The sequence below is a fragment of the Psammomys obesus genome, unplaced genomic scaffold (assembly GCF_907164565.1).
Source record: "Psammomys obesus unplaced genomic scaffold, mPsaObe1.curated_primary_1811, whole genome shotgun sequence".
NCBI classification, from domain to species: domain Eukaryota; kingdom Metazoa; phylum Chordata; class Mammalia; order Rodentia; family Muridae; genus Psammomys; species Psammomys obesus.
The window spans coordinates 719,511-738,460 of NW_026596125.1; the positions used below are offsets into that span (position 1 = coordinate 719,511).

An 18,950-nucleotide genomic window follows, 5' to 3' on the forward strand; every position below is an offset into this window, starting at 1 on the left:
TTAATTCTCCTCCTGCCATTCCTCAGATGTAAGCATTGAATTAACAAATTTCTAGGCTGTATAACACTTGAATTTTTGGCTTTCAATATGTGATGGAAAAATGGTCTTCCCAGCCCTAAAACAGACTGGTAGTTAGTGTCATTCCTGATGGACAGGCTTGATCTTGCTTCCAAACTCCTGGGAAAGAAATTTTTCCTGGCCTACTGTGTGATTCCAGGACTCCATGCTTAACCAGGCAGCTGAGGTAGGAGCAGGAGGCCTCTGTGTCATGTGCACAGAGGCTCTGCCCACACCGTAGCAGTGAGTTGATGGGTATGCTCCAAGAAGTACACATAGCCAGGAGTCGGCAATGACCAACAAGCCACACTCTGTACTTTATAGTTTCACAAGCCAGGGGGCACACCAGAAGCAAAAGGAAAACGTTAAAAAAACAAATAAAATAAAAAATAAACAATAAAAATAAAAAATAGAAGAAATCTGTGATTCTTTTGCCTCTCCACATGGACACAGGTTTTCTTTTTTCTAATTGCTTATTTATTGTAAAAGAATCTCACAGCCGCCACCTCCCTGTTCCTTTCCATAGGTGAGCCACAATCTCCAGACCCAGGGCTCAGTCAGTATTTTACCTTAGAGAACTCCAGATCACAAAAGTGACGGGCATGTGTGAATGATTCTAGACCTGAGATGTTGAACAAACAAATCCATCAACAGAAAAGGTGACATGACAGATGCCCGACCTAGGCGTGGGAATAAGCATCTGCACAAAGGAGAACAGAGGGAGAGGGAGTGATTCTGGAGAGAACTTGTAGTTGGCTCCAAGTGGATTGGGTCAGCTAGCCCACAGCTTAGGAAAATGGTCACATTGGGCCAGTAACCTCTAAGACCAAACTTGAAGCCCTAGTGGTGGGAGTGACTGTGTCTGGGAGCAAGGCTTCTTAGCTAGATCACAACTGTGGAACAGGCTCTGTTAAGAACTGTGCTGCCAGCAACCATGACCCTGACTGCGCTGTGCAGAAGCGCTTCTCGCTCGGTGGTAACTGCTGCAAGAACTTTGCCCCTTTCAGAGAAAAGGCTACTTGCTAAGGACTCTGGAATGGAACAAAATAATAAAGCAGTTGAAGATGGTGTATAGTCAGCATTTTCTGCTCCTGAAGCAGGGTTATAACTAAGTTTTATTGAAAGACAATTTGTGAGTGGGGTGGTGGTGGAGTGCACCTTTAATTCCAGCACTCAGGAGGCAGAGGCAGCAGGTTTCCGTGAGTTTAAGGCCAGCCTGGTTTATAGAGTTCCAGGATAGCCAGGGCTATACAGAGAAGCCTTGTCTTGAAAAACTAAAACAACAAAACAAAACAAACAAACAAACAAAAACCAATCTGAGTTTCAGAGCATTAATAACCTCCAACCCCCTCTCTGCCTGGCTTTCAAATTCCCACACAGTGAGTTTCCATCCATGTTTAATCCACTCAGTGTTTTTCCTATGATCAGTTTAGTCCATAGTAATACCTGGGCCTCCCCTCAGGTTTTCCCAGGTCCCCAGGTCACTTCCCTGGCCCATTCACTTTCCCAGGCCTGCAGATTTTGATGTTTGTGCCAATCTCATTATGTGGCCAAAGCTCACCCTCAATGCAAGCTGCACTGACTGTTTCCAGTGGCACATATTGCTCAGATGGGGATGGTGCCTTAGAATTTCAGGTTTCACATATTTTCACTGGACTTATTTTTTTTACATCCTAACACTTCATGTTCATTGTCTTATTCCAAGGCTTAATGTAAAAAAAAAGAATTTAATAAATTATTAAATTAAAACAATTTGATCTAATGTCATTTCTTCCACCAAAAACTTGCTTTAATTAAGTGGACAGCATGAGTCTTTAAGTTTCAAGTTTTGTTGTTGTTGTTGTTGTTGTTTTTTACTATAATTTTCAACCAATTTGTCTTTACTCAAGAAGAACAGGAAATGACCTCAAGAAGTCTGTGTGCATGTTACCATCTGTGGATTGATTGGCCAGGCAGTCAGGGCTCTGTGATACCTTATCTACCAATACCTTATCCTTAAAGAAACATCTTCAAATAGATGTCAGGCATAAAACTGGACTAAAGGAAGAATATTTCACCAGAAAAGCAACCAAGTCCCCTTATTTGAACACTACTGCACAGTTTATGAGAGTCTCCACTCCCCTTTAAGCCTCATACACATAAAAATGTTCTGGGTCTAACACAGGCTGTCAACTTCTGCCATGATGCTGGACTTCACAGAGTTTTCAGGCATTTTTATCACCCCCCACACAACAAAGTAGGGAAGGACAGAAAGGACTGGTGGATTTATTTGCTAGTGAGAAGAGGAGATGGGATTCCATTCACTTTGGAAAACGAGTAGAAAGAACTACATTCCTAACTCAGGTCTGGGCAAAGGGTGTGGCAACACTTTGGAAAATGAGCAAGACAAAATATAGAGCCAGCAGTTTCCTGGCTTGAAGTGTCAGCGCTAATGCAGGCCTAGCCATTCTGAGTTCATTCTGGGTGATGGCAAGAGCATGTGTCTGTGAGCTGCTAGACAGATCTTGCAGATACTTCAGACAGACGAAAGTCAACGTGGAGAGACGGAGGCCCTTGGCCTGCCCAGCTTTACAAGCAGACAACCCCGCTGTGTGCCCAAAGGCCTGTGGAGCTCTGATCAGAGCACTAGAATGATGGAACAGTATAATCACTTTTCTAGACCACCATCTTCAACTTATAAAGATTCCTGGCTGGGCATGGTGGCTCATGCCGTTAATCCCAGCACTGGGGAGACAGGGTTGGGGAGATTCTGTGAGTGGGAGGCCAGCCTAGTCTATCCTGGGAGTTCTAGGTCAGCCAAGGCTACGTAGTGAGTAAATGGAAAAGGTTTTTAGTTTTTGTTTTTTTTTTTTCCTTTTAGTTGGGTTCTGTTTCGCTAAATTCCCTCCTGTAACCGTTAGTACATGAGGACCTGTTTAGCCAAAATAAGTAGGCTGTCTTAGAGTTTCCCACAGGGAAAAATGAAACCTGATTATTTTCTTTCTTCACTTGGTCTGTGAGTTGAGAACTCCAAGTAGAACGATGCACAGGATGAGGAAGAGAGAGGCTGAGTCTTTTTGAACACTGGTCCCTCCACTGAATGCCACTTTGAAGGGAAAGAAGAAATCAAATGGCAGTTTCCAGTCCGTTCTAGGTTGATCCCTTGGTGGCTCTGGCTTCTGAGTTATGTCCACAAAGTTCACAACAGTGGTCAAAGAAACTTCTATTCCTTTCTGGTGCTCCTACAGGGAAAGAGTCAAAGGTAGGTGAGCTCTTGGTACATTTCATGGAGTCTCCACCTGCATTACTTTCTTTGGACTGAAAACACATGTGCTCTGAGCAAGATACTTCTTCTTGAATGGTCCCATGTAGTTCTCTTTGTGTGAGATACAAGCAGATACATTTCAAACAACAGACCCATGACCCAGAATCTGAACAGGTGCATTTCAAGACTCATTCTCGGACTCTGGCACACATGTCCTTGGAAGGCAGAGACAGGAGGATCAGAGGTTTCAGATCATCCTTGACTACAGCTAATCTGAGGACAGTCTGGGTTATACAAGAAGCTGTCTCAAAAGAGAGTTTCACTGTCTCTAACTAGGGAAGTGCCTGACAGCACAAAGGCCAGATGACCAAACCATCACATGCTTAGTAGCTCTTCCCTATCAGAGGATGGCTAAAAACCAAAGAATCGAGGGAAGAAAGCAAAGAAAGAAACAAACAAAATCACAGTACTGCAAATATCGAATTCACAGACTCATAGACTTTAAAGATTTCCTCAGCCATCTATAATGCAAGTCAAATAGCAGGGATGTTCCAGGAGAAATGACCATGTCAGGTAGACCCTGTATCTAATCTCAGAGAAAGGACTTCTAGATGCAGCTGGACCTGGTGTCATGTTCCTAAAGTGAATTCCTTTGTTTTGACCTTGTGCTGACCACACAAACTCTGATTCTAATTTTGACAGTAAATAATTATCTTGTAGAACCTGGAATGAAGCTATCCTGTTTTCCCTTCATCACTCTCACGGATATTCCTACTACCTGCTGGAGTTTGTTTATTTAGTTATTTATATGTGTTTTTAAAGATTTATTTATTTTTGTTTTATGGCCATGAATGTTTTTGCCTGCCCATATGTTTGTGTACCATGTGCACCTGCTATCCAGGGAGGCCAGTAAATGTTGTCGGATCCCCTAGAATTGGAGTTACTGACAGTTGTGATCTGCCATATGGAATCAAACTTGGGTCCTCTAGAGGAGATGTCCACGCTCGTATACATCGAGCCATCTAGCATCTGCTGTGGTTCTTGAAAACATCAAACAGATTCCAAAAATGTAATTTTGCCTGGAAGTACTCTTCTAAGGGCTTTACTTACTTCTGATTTTGAAGTGGCTGTAGGGGCTCTTTTGTAAAGCAGTCACACTCACCATAGCTTTGCAGGACATTCATCCAAGGACAGCCTGCCTTGGCTAAAGTGGTTCAAGGAATACAAGACTCCACCAGACACTGAAAACTAGCTAAGACTAACTGGAAAAAGATAATTAGGGCATGCTTCACATAGCAAACTTAACAACAAGTAATATGTTTTCTTTGGAATTTAACTAATGATAGGGATTTTTGTTAGAACCTTAATTTAGTCCCCAGGAACTTTGGAATGAAAATGAGATACATTAACAAATTTGGAATAAAGTGAGCTGGCCAAAATGCTCAAAAATACATTGGGATGGAAGATGGAACGGGGAGTAAATTTTTAGTTCCAGCCTTAGAGTTGGGTAGGAACTCAGTTAACATGCTGCTCTGCCCCACTTCAGGGCCTTCAGAGGGAAGACAGACTTTTAGTTGCTAGTTTTTCTGGAAGGACACTTCATGGAGCAGTGGTTAGAAAAGGAGTAGTGGCCTTGGGTATTTCCACCTGTCCACCTACACAGTATTTATCAGTAATAAAACCCATTCTTTAGTTTCTACATTTAAGTTTTTTTATTTTTATTCTCTGAATGCATGAAGTGTGTGTGTGTGTGTGTGTGTGTGTGTGTGTGTGTGTGTGTGTGTGATTTCCATTCTTCCATCGTGTGGGGCCCAGAGATGAAACTCATAGCTTGGTGGCAGGTGCCTTTAATTGGCAGAACCATTTTCTGGGCCCCAAACTGATTATCTTAATGTATACTTTCTGATTCCCTTTTAAAATTTTTATCTTAAATTTTAAATAAACATATCAATCACATATATATATTTCTATGGTACAGTGTACTATATTAAGATATATAAAATAGGGAATGATCAGATCAGGAGAGTTTGGATATTGAGGCCCCTGACATTCAAACTCTGTGTCTGGCTGCTTTTCATTGGTTTCCAAAACAGGGAAAATGTTTTTCAGCCTAGAACTGATTTCACAGACACCCATGAGCCCAAGAAGGCAACTGTGACACCTGTGTCTCCTCAACAATATAGTGTTGAGTCCTGGGTGGCATTTTGATGGCTAAGAAGCCGCACAAAATAAGCTATCTGAATGGTAGTCCTTCTAGCTGCACATGGGACATATACTCATCAGAGCTGCTACTTGATGGGATTTTCAAGGTGTTCTCAAAACAGCGCATCAGCGAAAACAGATACAGAAACTCCCCTTTCACTGAAATGGGAAGACAATAACCTAAGAAAAACATGGGTAGAGGCAGGGTTTACAAAGGAAAGGAAGGCCATGTATGAGGAGATGGAAATGATAATTATTCTCATTTGATCATTAACCTGTATTAAAAGCCCATTCTGTATCTTATAAATATATACAATTATTATGCTCCAGTTAAAACCAAGGAAACTTCACAGTTGTATGAAGGTTTAGAGTAAAAGCAGTCCAGATGACTGGCCAGGTCAAAGGGATGGAACTGCACTTCCAGTATTCAATTATTCTGAACAATGCCGAGCCATCTGAGAGTGCAGTTTATTACCACGTGGAGGACAAGGTTCAGTGTATTAAACTGGAATTTTGAGGTCTACAGTTTTGGTATTTGCATTTTAAAGTTATGTACAGGCAAAATTGGAGAACTCATTGCTCAGTGTGTGAGTCACTGAAACAATTCCCTCAAACTCTGCTCGCCTCGTTTCTTTTGTTGAGACAAACAATGCCAGAGCCACGGCAGCACATTTCTTTTTGCTAGGGTTTCAGTTCTGTTCTGTGTGGTTGACTTCACTTCTTTCTACTTTAAGTGATAATAGCTTATGCTGTCTCCTTTAGAAACCATCGCCAACACTTCCTGAGGCTTGAGGTTTATTTGTTTCACTTCAATCTACAATGCATCAACATCCGTTTTTCAACATAAAATTTACTAACCAACAACATGAAGAGTTTTGGGTTGGGTTTGTTTGGCTTTTATAACCGGATATACATCTATGCATTATTGTATCTTATGAAGCTTACTGCATTTTAGTCAATTTTAAATCACCATGTTCTCCATCAAATCATTACATACGAAAACGATTATTAAAAATCTGGGGATGCTTCCTCTGAGAGTTGTGTTTTACAGTTACACTCATGACTGTGAGCTAGAACAGAATATCTTTGGCCAGAGTGTAACTCATGACTGATACACGCAGTTCCTATTTTACGTGAAAGAACACCATCAGGTGCATATATTGTGAGTATTTCCCTCTGGTCTGGTTTTCCTTTTATTTATTTTTTCTTTAAATGTCTTTTTGTTGGGTTTTAATGCTTTACTTGATGTAAAATTTATAAACGAGAAAATCGATGTGCACTAGTTCGGGTCAGAGTTCTGGCTGCTGACTGTATTATCCAGCCAGAGCCAAAACAAGAGCCAGAAGGTGCAGCATCTCCGTTCCTCTGTGATTGCTTTTCGATCGTATCACTGGACTACCTAATGGTTCTTCAGTTATTCATGATCAAAACACAGCTGAAATTCTAACCTTCTACTTGGTCAGGTAGACTGAATGACTGAATAATATAGTAGGCAATGCCCACTACCACAAAAAGACAAAGGGTCAAATATCTAGAAAAAAAAAAAACAGTCAGTGGGCGGCTGTAATGCCCGAGAGTCAGAGACATTGGAAAAGAAGAAACACAAAAACAGTCTTGTGTCAACAGAACTCAAATTATAGTTGAGGAAAATTTATCAGTGGATTCAGTGCAGGTTCTAGAACAGACTACAGGAGTCTCCCAGAAACACCCGTCTAGAGAAAGAACAGGAACCCTCCTGATAGCCTGAGGATTAATGCTGCTGATGGGCACAGACCACCAAGTGGTCCAACCTTGCTGCTTGGAGAGTAAAAGTACTTTGTGTCAGACATATGTACAGGCCCCAGTTACTCTTCTGGCAAGCAAATATATTACAACAAACAGAAATTTCAATGTTTCAGTTTTCATTAAAAGCTAACCAGTTCAAACACGAATCATTTCACCTCATTATTTCTATGTAAAAATACTGTATTTTTGAATCTGTAAAGGCACCAGAGATTATACATTCTAGAACCAAGGCAGATGCTAAGTCTGTTCTCCAGCACATTATAAACAGGAGACATATGTTTATTCCAGACGAAAGCATTTACTTAATGGAGCCCATAAAAGCAAGAATTGGAACTACACCTGTAACTTTATTCACACTCAACAGATTCCAAAACACCACTAGTTGAGTGACTAGACTAGTTGAGTGAACAGACATGCATAGAAAATGCTTTCTGTGGTCAGAGTAGTAATAATAGCAGGGTTATTTAAATGAAATTAGTCTCTACTGAAATCTGGATGGGGCCATGGGGAAGGTTGTAGTCACTGTGACAGAACGTGAATTTTCAAAGCTGAAAAGACTGGAAAATGGACTCTGGGGACTCCCTCTAAAGAAACACACACACACTGCCTCTCAGGAGTTCAACAATGACCTGGCCATCAACCACGCGAGGAACATGACTTACCTGTACAGACCTGCACTGGTACAGGAATCGAGCACCGGCCACATGAGCTTGTGGGTTGGACTGAAGTCCGATATATGCCCACAACACCTGGATCTCCAGGGAAACTGGTATGAAACAGCAGGAAGTGCAGTTACCAGCCTGCAGAAGGTAAAGAAGCACTCAGTTGCCATCGTTTTTTGAAAAGATTTTTGTTTATGTGTTTGCATGTGTCTCTCTGTGTGTATTTGCACATGTGGACATGGAGGCTAGAGAGGGTGTCAGAACCTCTGTAGGTAGAGTTCTAGACTGTTGTGAGCTACCAATGGGTGCTCTTAACTGCTGGGCCATCTTCTCTCAGCATCTCCCGAGCAGCTATTGTTTTTAAAGCTTCGTGTAATACTATGGAGGGCCTATATGGCTTAGAGGAAGCACAAAACCGGCCATACTAATGTACTTAATCTTAAAAAAGTTGTATTTAAAAATGAAAGACAGGATGAAGATTCTTCTGGAAAACTTAAGATACATCTAACATATGGTCTGGCTATTCTGCTCTTGGATGTGTATAATCAATGAAAATGAAACCAGCATGTCAAAGAGATAACTGCACTGCCACTCACAACAACCATCATCGGCTCTCCACTGAGGTGCCTATCAATAGATAAAAGGATGAAGAAAGTGTGGTATCCATCTAATGGAATAAGATTCATTTGCTCATGAAAGAAAAAAAAAATGGAACCCTGTCATTTGCAGTAAAATGGATGGACATGGAGAACACTACATTCTATGACATAAGTGACACATGGGCACACTGTCATTCATAAGCAAGAACTGATCTTTTTCTTCTTTTGATTTTTGAGATATGGTTTCTCTATGCAGCCCTGGCTGTCCTGGAACTCACTCTATACAGAGAGACCCGTTTTCCTCTGCCTCTCAAGTGTTGGGATTAAAGGCCTGTGCTGCCACCACCCAGCTGAAAATGTTGACCTTAGCAGAGAAGAGTAGAATTCTACAGTGATTAGGGGAGACTAGTTAAAAGTGGGGTGGGGTACACAGAGAGTAAAATGAGATAGTTAGTAGCAAGCCACCAAGTTTTAGTTAAACAGGAAGAAGAATTCCTAGTGCTCACAGCATAGTAGGGAAACTAGTTTTAAGTAACTACTCCAAGTACAGTAGGGCAATTACAGTTTTAAATAACTGATTGTGTCTTTCACGCAGAATCTGGAGGTTTAATTCCCAGCACTGAAAGAAAAAAGTTCTTGAGAAGAAGAGCTCACAGGCTCTGAAGGCAACAATAAGGAGATGGAAATGATTACTAATTGCATGAATGTGCTGAAATCTCACAAACAGACCATACATACACATGGTTATGTTAATTAAAAATAAAACTTCCAAAAAGGCACACAGCTAGAAACACTCAAGGAGAAACACTCATTAAAGCCACAGCTACAAAGTGTGTCCTACGGACCAAGGATAGGAAAGGCCATGGCCTTGAGCAGAGAACTTGGATTGAAAAAGTAAAAAAGGATATAACACATGAGCAATGACAAGTTAAATAAGACACATTAAGGTTAGGTTCTGTAACCATCCAAACAGTTTTTTTTTTTTTAAAGGCATCAGGGAGCCAAGTAAATCTTTGGAACAGAAATATGGCATACTTAAATCAGTACCCGAAGAGAAATAACTGCAAGGTGTGGGAAGACGCATCTTATTTGACTTCAACTTTTAAACAGTTAATAGCTTTTAGGTAAATGTGAAAAGTGTGATCTTTATTTGGTGGCAGTGAGAACTGAACCCAGTTCAACTACCTGGCAAGAATTCTACACAGAGCCACACACCTTGTCCTACAAACCTGACCTGTTGCAATTGTAAGAGAACGAGCCTGCTGTCAGCCTCATAAACAAATCCGTATTGAGCAATATTTAAGACTGCAAGTGTAGCTGGAAACATGGCTCAGCAGGTAAAGCTTGCTGGCTGCCAAGCCAGGCAAGCTGAGTTTCATCACCCCCAGGACCCACACAGAAGGATAGGACTACCTCTCCAACCTGTCCTCTGACTTCCACACATATTCAAACTCACATGATAAACGTAATGAAAAAAAGAATATGAGAGAATATTTGAAGTATATGGCATGGCTTTGAACCATAAGCAACCATCAGTGGTTTTCAACCTTCCTAATACTGCGACCCGTTAATATAGTACCTCATGTTGTGGTGACCCCCAACCATAAAGTTATTTTCATTGCTACTTCATAACTGTACTTTTGCTGCCATAAGTTATAATGTAAATAAATACCTATGTTTTCAGATGGTCTTAGGTGACCCCTGTGAAAAAGTCATTCAAGCCCCAGAGGGGTCATGACCCACAGGTTGAGAACTGCTGCTCTAGATGCTCTGCAAGTTTCTTTTAAAGTAAGGAAAATAGATTAGATGTAAATGTACTTGACCTCAAACAGGAACACCTTCTTACATTGTTCTTGGTATGATAAAGACAGGCAGAAAGAAGGCTGGTTTTGGCCTTGCTGTCTGCCAGTCAGAGGTGGCTTCCTTCCTTACCGAAACACTGCAGTTCCTGCTGAGGATCCTGGTCCACCCTCCTTTCTGGGCTGGGTCAGCATTACCAAAGATGGCAACGTGGTCTGGTCTGGGACTTCCATGAAGAGTCTGGTAAATCTCCGTCTGCAAGTGGCTACAATTTGCCTCTTTGGGTCTGAAAGTAAAGACCATAGAAGCTGGAGTCGAACACTAGCCTGGGAGCGACACCATATTAGTATTCAAATATAAAATTAATAATATGATAGAGATTGGAAGAAATCATCTTAGCAGGCACTCCATAGATCTAAGGGCTATTGTTTTCTAAAGTATTATTTAAAATATTAAACAGCTACGACATCTACATAGTCCCTATAAACAGAAACAAAATTGTGGAAAGCGCTCTGAGGCAAATAATTACCTTAACTTGCACCCAGATACTGTGTTCATTCCAAACTGTACTTCATGTCTCTTAACAGAGCAAATTCCATTACCTTCACTCTTCAACAGGGTCATCTGAGGTGCAGGAGTGATGGTCAAGGCAATTATTACAGATAAGAGAAATGGGCGGGGCTGGGAAATCGATGCTTCCACCCTTCCTTAAGTATTATTTGTATTATATTAATATACTGCCAGTTCAGTCACAAATTTATTTTCTCTAGTAGTTAAAAAACCAGACAAATAATGTCTTTCTAAAAAGGATTAACCATATATTAGCATATGAATATTTATTTAAAATAAATAAAAGTCAGTATAATTTTCACTGTTAGCTAGGCTGAGGTGTAATGCCTTGGGAGGCATCAACATTTAAGAACGTAGTACACTTTGGTAAAGAAAGTGCTGAATACCAAAGCCCGGCAGAACCCTGGGAACTGGAAAACCCAAAAGGTCAGCAGCATTTGTCAGACTGCCACAGTCCACCCAACTCCAAAAAAGATACCGAGTGACCTAAGTGACCAGTTAGCACCAAGAGTGGCTTCCCGATGAGGTAGCCAGGATTCCCACTCCTAGGGCCAGTAGGAAAAGCAGCCTCTCTGTGCCGAAATGCCTGCAGAAGGAAGAAGACATTACTGTGCAAACATGCTTCCCCGCCGCACTCTTCCCGCCGGGCTCACTTCTTCCCTCTCCGCACTGCGGCATCATTGCCACTATTCCCTGGCTTTCCTCTCTAAGTCTGGAATTACCTGTTTGTTGTTGAGTTCCTGGGAGTACTAAGGATTAAATTTAAGGTCCTGCATATGCTAGGCAAGTGCTCTCTGCCTGATATAAGCAATCTGAACACTCAAATTCACTATATACTCATTTTGCCAAGGATTACTAAGGATCTACTAAGGATCCCTCTATACTATTTCTCAAATATTGGTACTGATTTCATGCCATGTGGGGCTTGGCTGAATCCAGAAGCATTTAAATATATATTTAATTTTAATCAGTATCACGACTGTGAGAGACACAAGCTGATCACAGACCTGGAAAGGACTCTGCTTGGTTTAAGCGGAGGAAAGGGGTAGAAAGGCAGACAGAGGACAGAAGTCAAAGTTCAGTGGGCAGTAAGATTATGAACGTTCAAAAATGAGAAAAGAGAGTAAAGGAATTTGTGTGCTGCTGACTGAACCAAAGAGTCACAGTGAGCATCTTTAACACGTTCTGATTCCAGTACCGTTTTGGTTGGGCCCAACCAGTGCATCAGAGAATATGTTAATGACACACATGTACTGAATACCTGTCACTCTAGCCAAATTAAGGAGCAGTAAATGTCAAGACCTCAAGTAAGACCAAAGCAGGCCTTAATATGCTGATTCCATTTCACATGAACTACAGGAAGAGTGCTATTATTTCTTTTCTATAAAGCAGAGTGGGGATTTTATTAGATATATTAGTAGAGAAAGAGGTGTAAAGACAGAAGACAGACAGACACACAGACACACACACACACACACACACACACACACACAGTATGGACACTGGTCTGCAATGTGCTCTTTTTTAGGACTCATCACCTAAAACAATCTCTGTGAGAAGGCTACTGACCCTGAAGTGAATGATGAAGTCTTGCTGTAAAGAAACACCTGGCTTGACAGTCAGGTTGGTCTGTCTAAAGCTGACAGAGACTTTCTGGATCCCAAAGGTCCCATTGGTTTCTATCTCATAGATGACCTGAAAAGCAAAAGAAGAATTAATTTATGAAACAGTGGTGGGTTTACTGTGTTCAGCACAGAAAGCTCTTCTGTGTTTTAACTGCATGCAAGAGACTTACATAGTGATCGGAACACACCAAAAATAATAGTATGCCATGGTAAAGATGACTTAATATTGCATTTGCATGCGGCTCTTAGAAAAAGTTCACAGAAGAGGTGTGCTTAGTTACGAGGTCCGCCTGCCTCTGCCTCCGTGAGTTGCTGGGATTACCTACACCCCATGCTTAGTTAAGAGTTTTGAGTGTGGGAAAAGACACACAGGTGTAGAATTAGACAAAGGCAAACACGGAATGGAAACCTTACTAGACCCTTAAGTGTCTGAAGAGAAATAAAGATAGTATCTGGGGACAAAGGGAGTACAGTCCTTAAAAATCATACTTTAGGATAATGCTTACTCCTTTACACGGTGTGTTGATTATAAGGGAAAACTAAAGTGGGCTAATCTCGGACTTTGAGAGGATGCCATGTCAGCAGGCAGAAATGTATAAAGCTGGTGAGAGGCGGCACAAGACTCTGTATGCCGAGGAAGCGCCTGACCCTAAAACACTGGGACAGTAGTGATGGACATGACTGAAGCACGGTGGGGAAGAAAGCAATGGGCTCAACTCCTGACGCTGAAATGACCTTCAGCAGTTCAGTGAGTCATGCTAGTCCAGTGGGTCCATGCTCAACCTGTGGGTTGTGACCCCACTGGGAATTGACTGACCCTTTCACAGGTGTTGCCTAAAACCATCAAAACCCACCAATATTTACATTATGATTCATAACAGTAGCAAAATTACAGTCACGAAGTAGCAACAATATAATGGTGGGGGGTGGTACCACGACCTGAGGAACTTAAAGGGCTGCAGCATTAGGAAGGCTGAGAACCGCTGATCTAGCCCTTACCAGAAGATGAGGCCGCTCTCCTGATACTGACCAATATGCACCAGAATCTATACCTGGGAGATAATATTCTGACATGTGTTTCCAGCCAGCAGAGGAGGACTGCTTTGTGAGGCAACTGTTACAGGAACCTGGAACTTGAAAGAGAAAAAAGCAAATCAACTGAAATTGAAAACAGCCTTTTCTCTTCCAGCTATAAATTATGCTAAAATGAATAATTGTCTTTTCTCTTGGCTATACCACTTTGCTCTCCTTCCAGTGCCTGACGACTTAAATTCAAGTTATTCTGAGTCAGCGTATCTCAAGACAACCTTCTTGGAACACTGTTTGTATCAGATATGAAGCAAGGGCTACAGCCAAGCAGATGTAAAGAGTTCTGTGTTCTGCCTCCCTTCTTAGACAATGCCCACTATTACATGAAAAGACTTAGAGATGCCCACTCCAAGCACAGCATTTACCTTGATTTAACGGGTATTTTCTAGACTTACCAGCATGTGAAGCTATTTCTAGAGCAATACTTGATTGTGGTAACAAAACACCTACATTCTCTTCCATTATTATAATCTAGAACGAAATGGCTCAGATGCACAGCAGCCAGTTATCACTTTTCCTGATAAATGGCATCATACCTTCATATTCTGTAGATCAGTCACACCTCTAGGAACCTAGGAAAGGCAAAGAATGGAGACATGAGGGTGCATATGCCTTCCATAAAATCACCAGGAGTTTCCACTTCCTATGACCCCACATGGACTTTGGTAGAGGAAGGGGAAGATCAAAGTACTTGAGTGGCCTCTGATCTTCTACCTGACTCTCCTCTCACAAAATGTCAGAGTGGAGCTGGATGCCATGCTGGACTGAATGCCTATACACCCAGAGCGAGCTCACTCAAAAAGCAAGAACTTTGGCAAAACAAGGAACTGTCACTGCTCCTTCAAGGAAACCCATCAGCCAGGAGGGTGACAAGGCCTTATCATGGAATTCCCGTCTCTAAGTTTTCCATCAGTCTCTTGGTAGTGTAGATCTTAGGAATTGTGACTTGAGCTTAGGGATTTTTCTACAGCCCACAGTGAGGTTGAGTGATTTGAGTCTGGAGAGTGGGGACGGAGGAACACTTACCTTCAAGACCGTGAAGTTGTAGTAAGAGGCAGCGTCCAGGGCTGGCTCAGAGGTGCAGCTACTGGCCAGGTCCCTGAAGAAACGAGTGCAGGCTGTGCTTTTACTCTCTAGGAAACCTTATAACACAAAGAGTGAAGGTAGCGGTGGGTGAGAAGGCCTATTTCCAAAAAAGCAAAAGGTTGGTGTACTCCTGCTCCAGACCCACCTGCAGGATTGTTCTCGGCACAAAGTCCCCCAGCTCCCACTGCTGCAGGCTGCCTCAGTAAGCTCACCACAGACAAGCTGGGATAGTAAGTCAGGATGGGATCCCCAGCCTGAATAAATGACAGGATGAAGTTATTCACAGCAAGCTTAGCCTCAACCGCCCAGAAAAAGGAAGCAGAAACAGAGCTTAAGTAGATAGTCTGTCTACTGTCCTCTAAAATGAGGCATGGTTGAGAACAGTGTACTTCATTGTAGGAGGGTACTGCAAAGTTACAAGCCAACTGTACTCTGTCGGGAAACCCTGACTATCCCACGCCCTTCCCCAGACTCACCCTATAGAACGGTCGTGACGGCTGGGTTTCTGATGTCAAGGTGAAGGACTGACCCCCAAACTCTGCAGCCAGGGCCTCAAAGTTGGTTGCATTGACTGTTGGGAGCTTCTGGAAATAGTTTAATTTTGCTAAAATGTTAAAAAACAAAAACAAAAAACAGAGATTTAGATAAAAGTGTTTCTTTTTATAAGTATCTCATGTAACAAACAATTAACCAGGCAGTGGTGTATCCTGCCTTTAATCCCAGTACTTGAGAGGCAGAGGCAGGTGGATCTTTGTGAGTTTGAGGCCAGCCTGGTCTACAAAGAGAGTTCCAGGATAGCCATGCTACATGGTGAAACCCTGTCTCAAAAAAAAAAAAAACCCAAAATAACAACAACAACAAAAAACCCCCCAAAAACAACAACAAAAAACACTTAACCTTTGGGGTACATCAAATACATTATCTCATGCAGATGGACATCAGAGTGTAAGAAAGTACTACAAGGTGATTCAGCAGGTGAAGGTGATTGCCACCAAGACTGACAATGACTTGAATTTAATCCCTGGGATTTACATGGTTGAAGGAGAGAACTGACTCTCATAGGCTGTTCTTTGATCTCCACAAGTGTATAATGACATGTATGCATGTCACATGTACATGTGTGTCCACCGCCATACACTCATAGTAAATAAATGTAATTTTTACAGAACAAAGTACTGCTTGGGCACAGGGGCGCTGACACCTGGTCTGTGTACCACCTTCTACTTCTTCCCTGCATCTCCGGAGCTGAGGTTTCCAGCTCTCCAGCTTCCTCCAGAAACTGCACAGAAAGGCTATCTACCTCCTAGCAAATCCAGTTATTGCTCCCTTAAGCAAAAGCTAAGGTGGAGTGGAGAGAGAAGATAAGGTTAGAGAGTCAATATCTATTGACTCTTTTCGTGGCTTTTTATCAGTAGGAGCAATTTGCCACTTGCCCCTCACTTCGGTATAGGTGTATTGATGAAAGTGGTGATAAGGACAGTTAACTCCATCAGTCTGTCCTCCTGCACACTGCCCTCCACCTTGTGCTCCTAGTTCATCCATCTAGTTACCGAGATCCTTCCTTCTTTTCACCTGCTACATCTTCTCCCTCTCTGTCTCCCACTCTTTGTCTTTCTGCCTCATGGTCTCTTAATCCCAAGCCCAGGCCCCTCAACTCCACCTACCTCTCTTCTGCCCAGTAACAGGCTTTAACATCTTTATTAACCAATCAGGGATAATTGGGGAACATTTCTTACATCACTTGGATACAGGAGATGACATACAAGTGAAGGCTACATACATACACAACAAGAATATATAACCGGGTGTGGTGGTACATGCCTATAATCCTATGGCTGAGGAAGGCAGAAGTAGGCAGATCTCTGTGAGTTCAAGGCTAGCCTGTTCTAAAAAGTGAGTCCAGAACAGCCAAGGCTACACAGAGAAACCCTGTCAAGAAAAACAAACAAACAAAAATTCAAAAGCCAAAAATAATATATTTTCTTGTTAATGTCCACCATCACACATGACATACTATCATCCAACAGTTTAAAGGTAGTTACATTCTGATATAACTGTGGATCTGAAAAGAAGCCTAGATACCATCTCTTCAATCCCATTAGGAAATCTGGATCTTCAGAGTCAAATGAGTTGCCAGGACCTCAGAGCAAGCTAGCAAAACCAGGAACAGATCCCCAATCTCCTAATTGTCTTCCATTATTTCCACTCCACCATGCTGTAGAGACCCTTTTGCTGTACTATTCATGGTAAATAAATAAATAATCAGTTTGTCCTTTTAAGGGGCTGACTTAAATTTATTTGGAGAGAGCCATAATATTCATAAAAACTGACACTCACATAATTAACTCTACTAGTTCTAAAGGAAGGACTTAAAACCAGTCCTTCAGAATTCCAAGGATGGGTTCACTTTCAACTCAGGCAAGAGATTCTTAGGAGAGCTAAGATGTTCAAAATACAAGGAGAAAGAGGACTACTTGAGTCAAGGAGAAAAGCAAATAAAACTTAGGGTTAAAAAATGAGGACAAATTGAGGAAACAAAAACTAAGGAAAAACTGAGGACTTGATACACAAAGTTGGCCAAAATAAAAGGTCAGGGTGAAATGATTAGAGAAAAACTTGATATGAGCGTAACATGACTGCCAGGCTAACGGTATTTTACAGGTACTGGAGAGTCACTGGAGTTTTCTGAAATTACTAATGTCCTCTACTAATAAGGAAGAGTAGGAGGGGTGAACAATGGGGATTCAAAAAAGGAAAGAGACAGGGCAGGCCCAAAGACAAAGTCACGTCTGAAATAAATGTTAATTGACAAGAACAACCAAACTTGTTTCTACTCACAATTGTTCACAAGGACACAAAAGTGTGTGATTCCACTGGAATCCGTGAAAACTCTGGAAGGAAATGGGGAGTTGCTCCTGAAGATAAGAGAATTGTCCACACATACCCAGTTTGAAGATCTGTGAGGAAAGATGAAGATACTGAGGAGGGATTGGGGTAGAATTAGGGGAGTGGGCCCACACCCACCGATGTCTCAAGCCTAAAATATGAGACTCTGAGGGCAGCTGTTCTGTTTTACTGGATGGTTCAGCTCCCAGGAAAAAAACCCAAGGCACTCAAAGCACCGCAGCTCACCTTACGCTTCCAGGAAGGCAGAAGGAAAAGACTGTCCTGGGGTGGAGAAGTTCGCAGTCCTTGTCACAGCAGCAGTTTAAATCGCAGGTACCAGGAGTCAAGTCACAGACACAGATCGGTAGGGCTATAAGTACAAGAAGTAATGCAAGATGAAGCATCCCAAAGTTTTCCCGTGTGGACAGCCCTACTACCAGGCTTCGTGACAAGCCAATTTTGTCTACAGGATTTTAGACATGAGTAGTCAGTATTTCCATCCCATATCCTGCTGTCTTACCTGGGAAGGGGTCCGTGGTCGCGTTCTCGGGCATTGATGGGGTCCAGGGAGCAGGGCCCTCAGATGAGTTCGGCGGAGCTGCAGTCGCCACTTCGGGCGTCACTGGCCCCAGGACCGAGGAGGAGGGTAGGGGTAGGGCTGAGGAGGAGGGCTGCGGCCGGGCGGCGTCAGGAAGCATCAGGACCACCATCGTCAGCAGGTGCAGCCGCAGAGTGCACATAGGGCAGCCGGGCCGCAGAGGGTTAAGACAGGAGCCTCCGTCTCCAGATACCGAGCGCGGGGAGGAGTGGTCGTATCGACGTCATCTGCCTCCGTCTGCCCACTGGCTCAGGCGGTTGCCGAGTCCTCTTCAGCCAATGGAAGGTCGTGTTGTTGCGACCCTGCGCGTCCTTCGTGCTCCGCCCCCCTCCTTTGCGGCGCTTGGCTCCCGTCACCTGGCAACCGCAGGGAACCACTAGGGCCCAAGTCGCCTTTGCCGCTTGCAGCCGCTAGATGGCGGCTGGCGTCGCGTCGGTGCCCTACGCGGACCTGGAGGAATCCAGTGAGGTCTTTCACGAAGGGAAGACCTGTAGGCAGGAACTGGAGTTACTTGTCTCTTTCGATCGGTTTTCCCAAGGTAAGAGGCCCTTTCTGTGGAAGGGCGTGATCTCAAGGAGAAAAACACGTCGAAAGTCACGTCCCTTAAGCATGCCGGGAAACTGAGTACGGATCACGCTCCTTACTCCCGAGACTCAAAACAGGATCAGTAGTCATCAGACACCCACAAGTGCACAGACACATGCAGGCAAAACACACGCATAAAATCTAAAAGAAAAAAAAAAAAGA

General features: G+C 42.8%; 1 protein-coding gene across 1 annotated transcript; it reads right to left on the reverse strand.

Annotated features, from left to right (window-relative positions):
• Positions 1–498: 498 nt before the first annotated feature.
• Tctn3 (tectonic family member 3) lies at positions 499–18,486 on the reverse strand. The gene is made up of 14 exons (XM_055591686.1): positions 18,126–18,486; positions 17,852–17,975; positions 17,558–17,676; positions 15,196–15,323; positions 14,865–14,973; positions 14,660–14,775; positions 14,170–14,205; positions 13,597–13,677; positions 12,489–12,614; positions 11,398–11,505; positions 10,879–10,973; positions 10,482–10,635; positions 7,951–8,088; positions 499–3,278 (listed from the first exon to the last, which is right to left on the reverse strand). The coding sequence occupies exons 1-14, from the start codon at positions 18,343–18,345 to the stop codon at positions 3,042–3,044; spliced, it is 1,791 nt and encodes a 596-aa protein (XP_055447661.1). The 5' UTR covers positions 18,346–18,486; the 3' UTR covers positions 499–3,041.
• Positions 18,487–18,950: the final 464 nt, after the last annotated feature.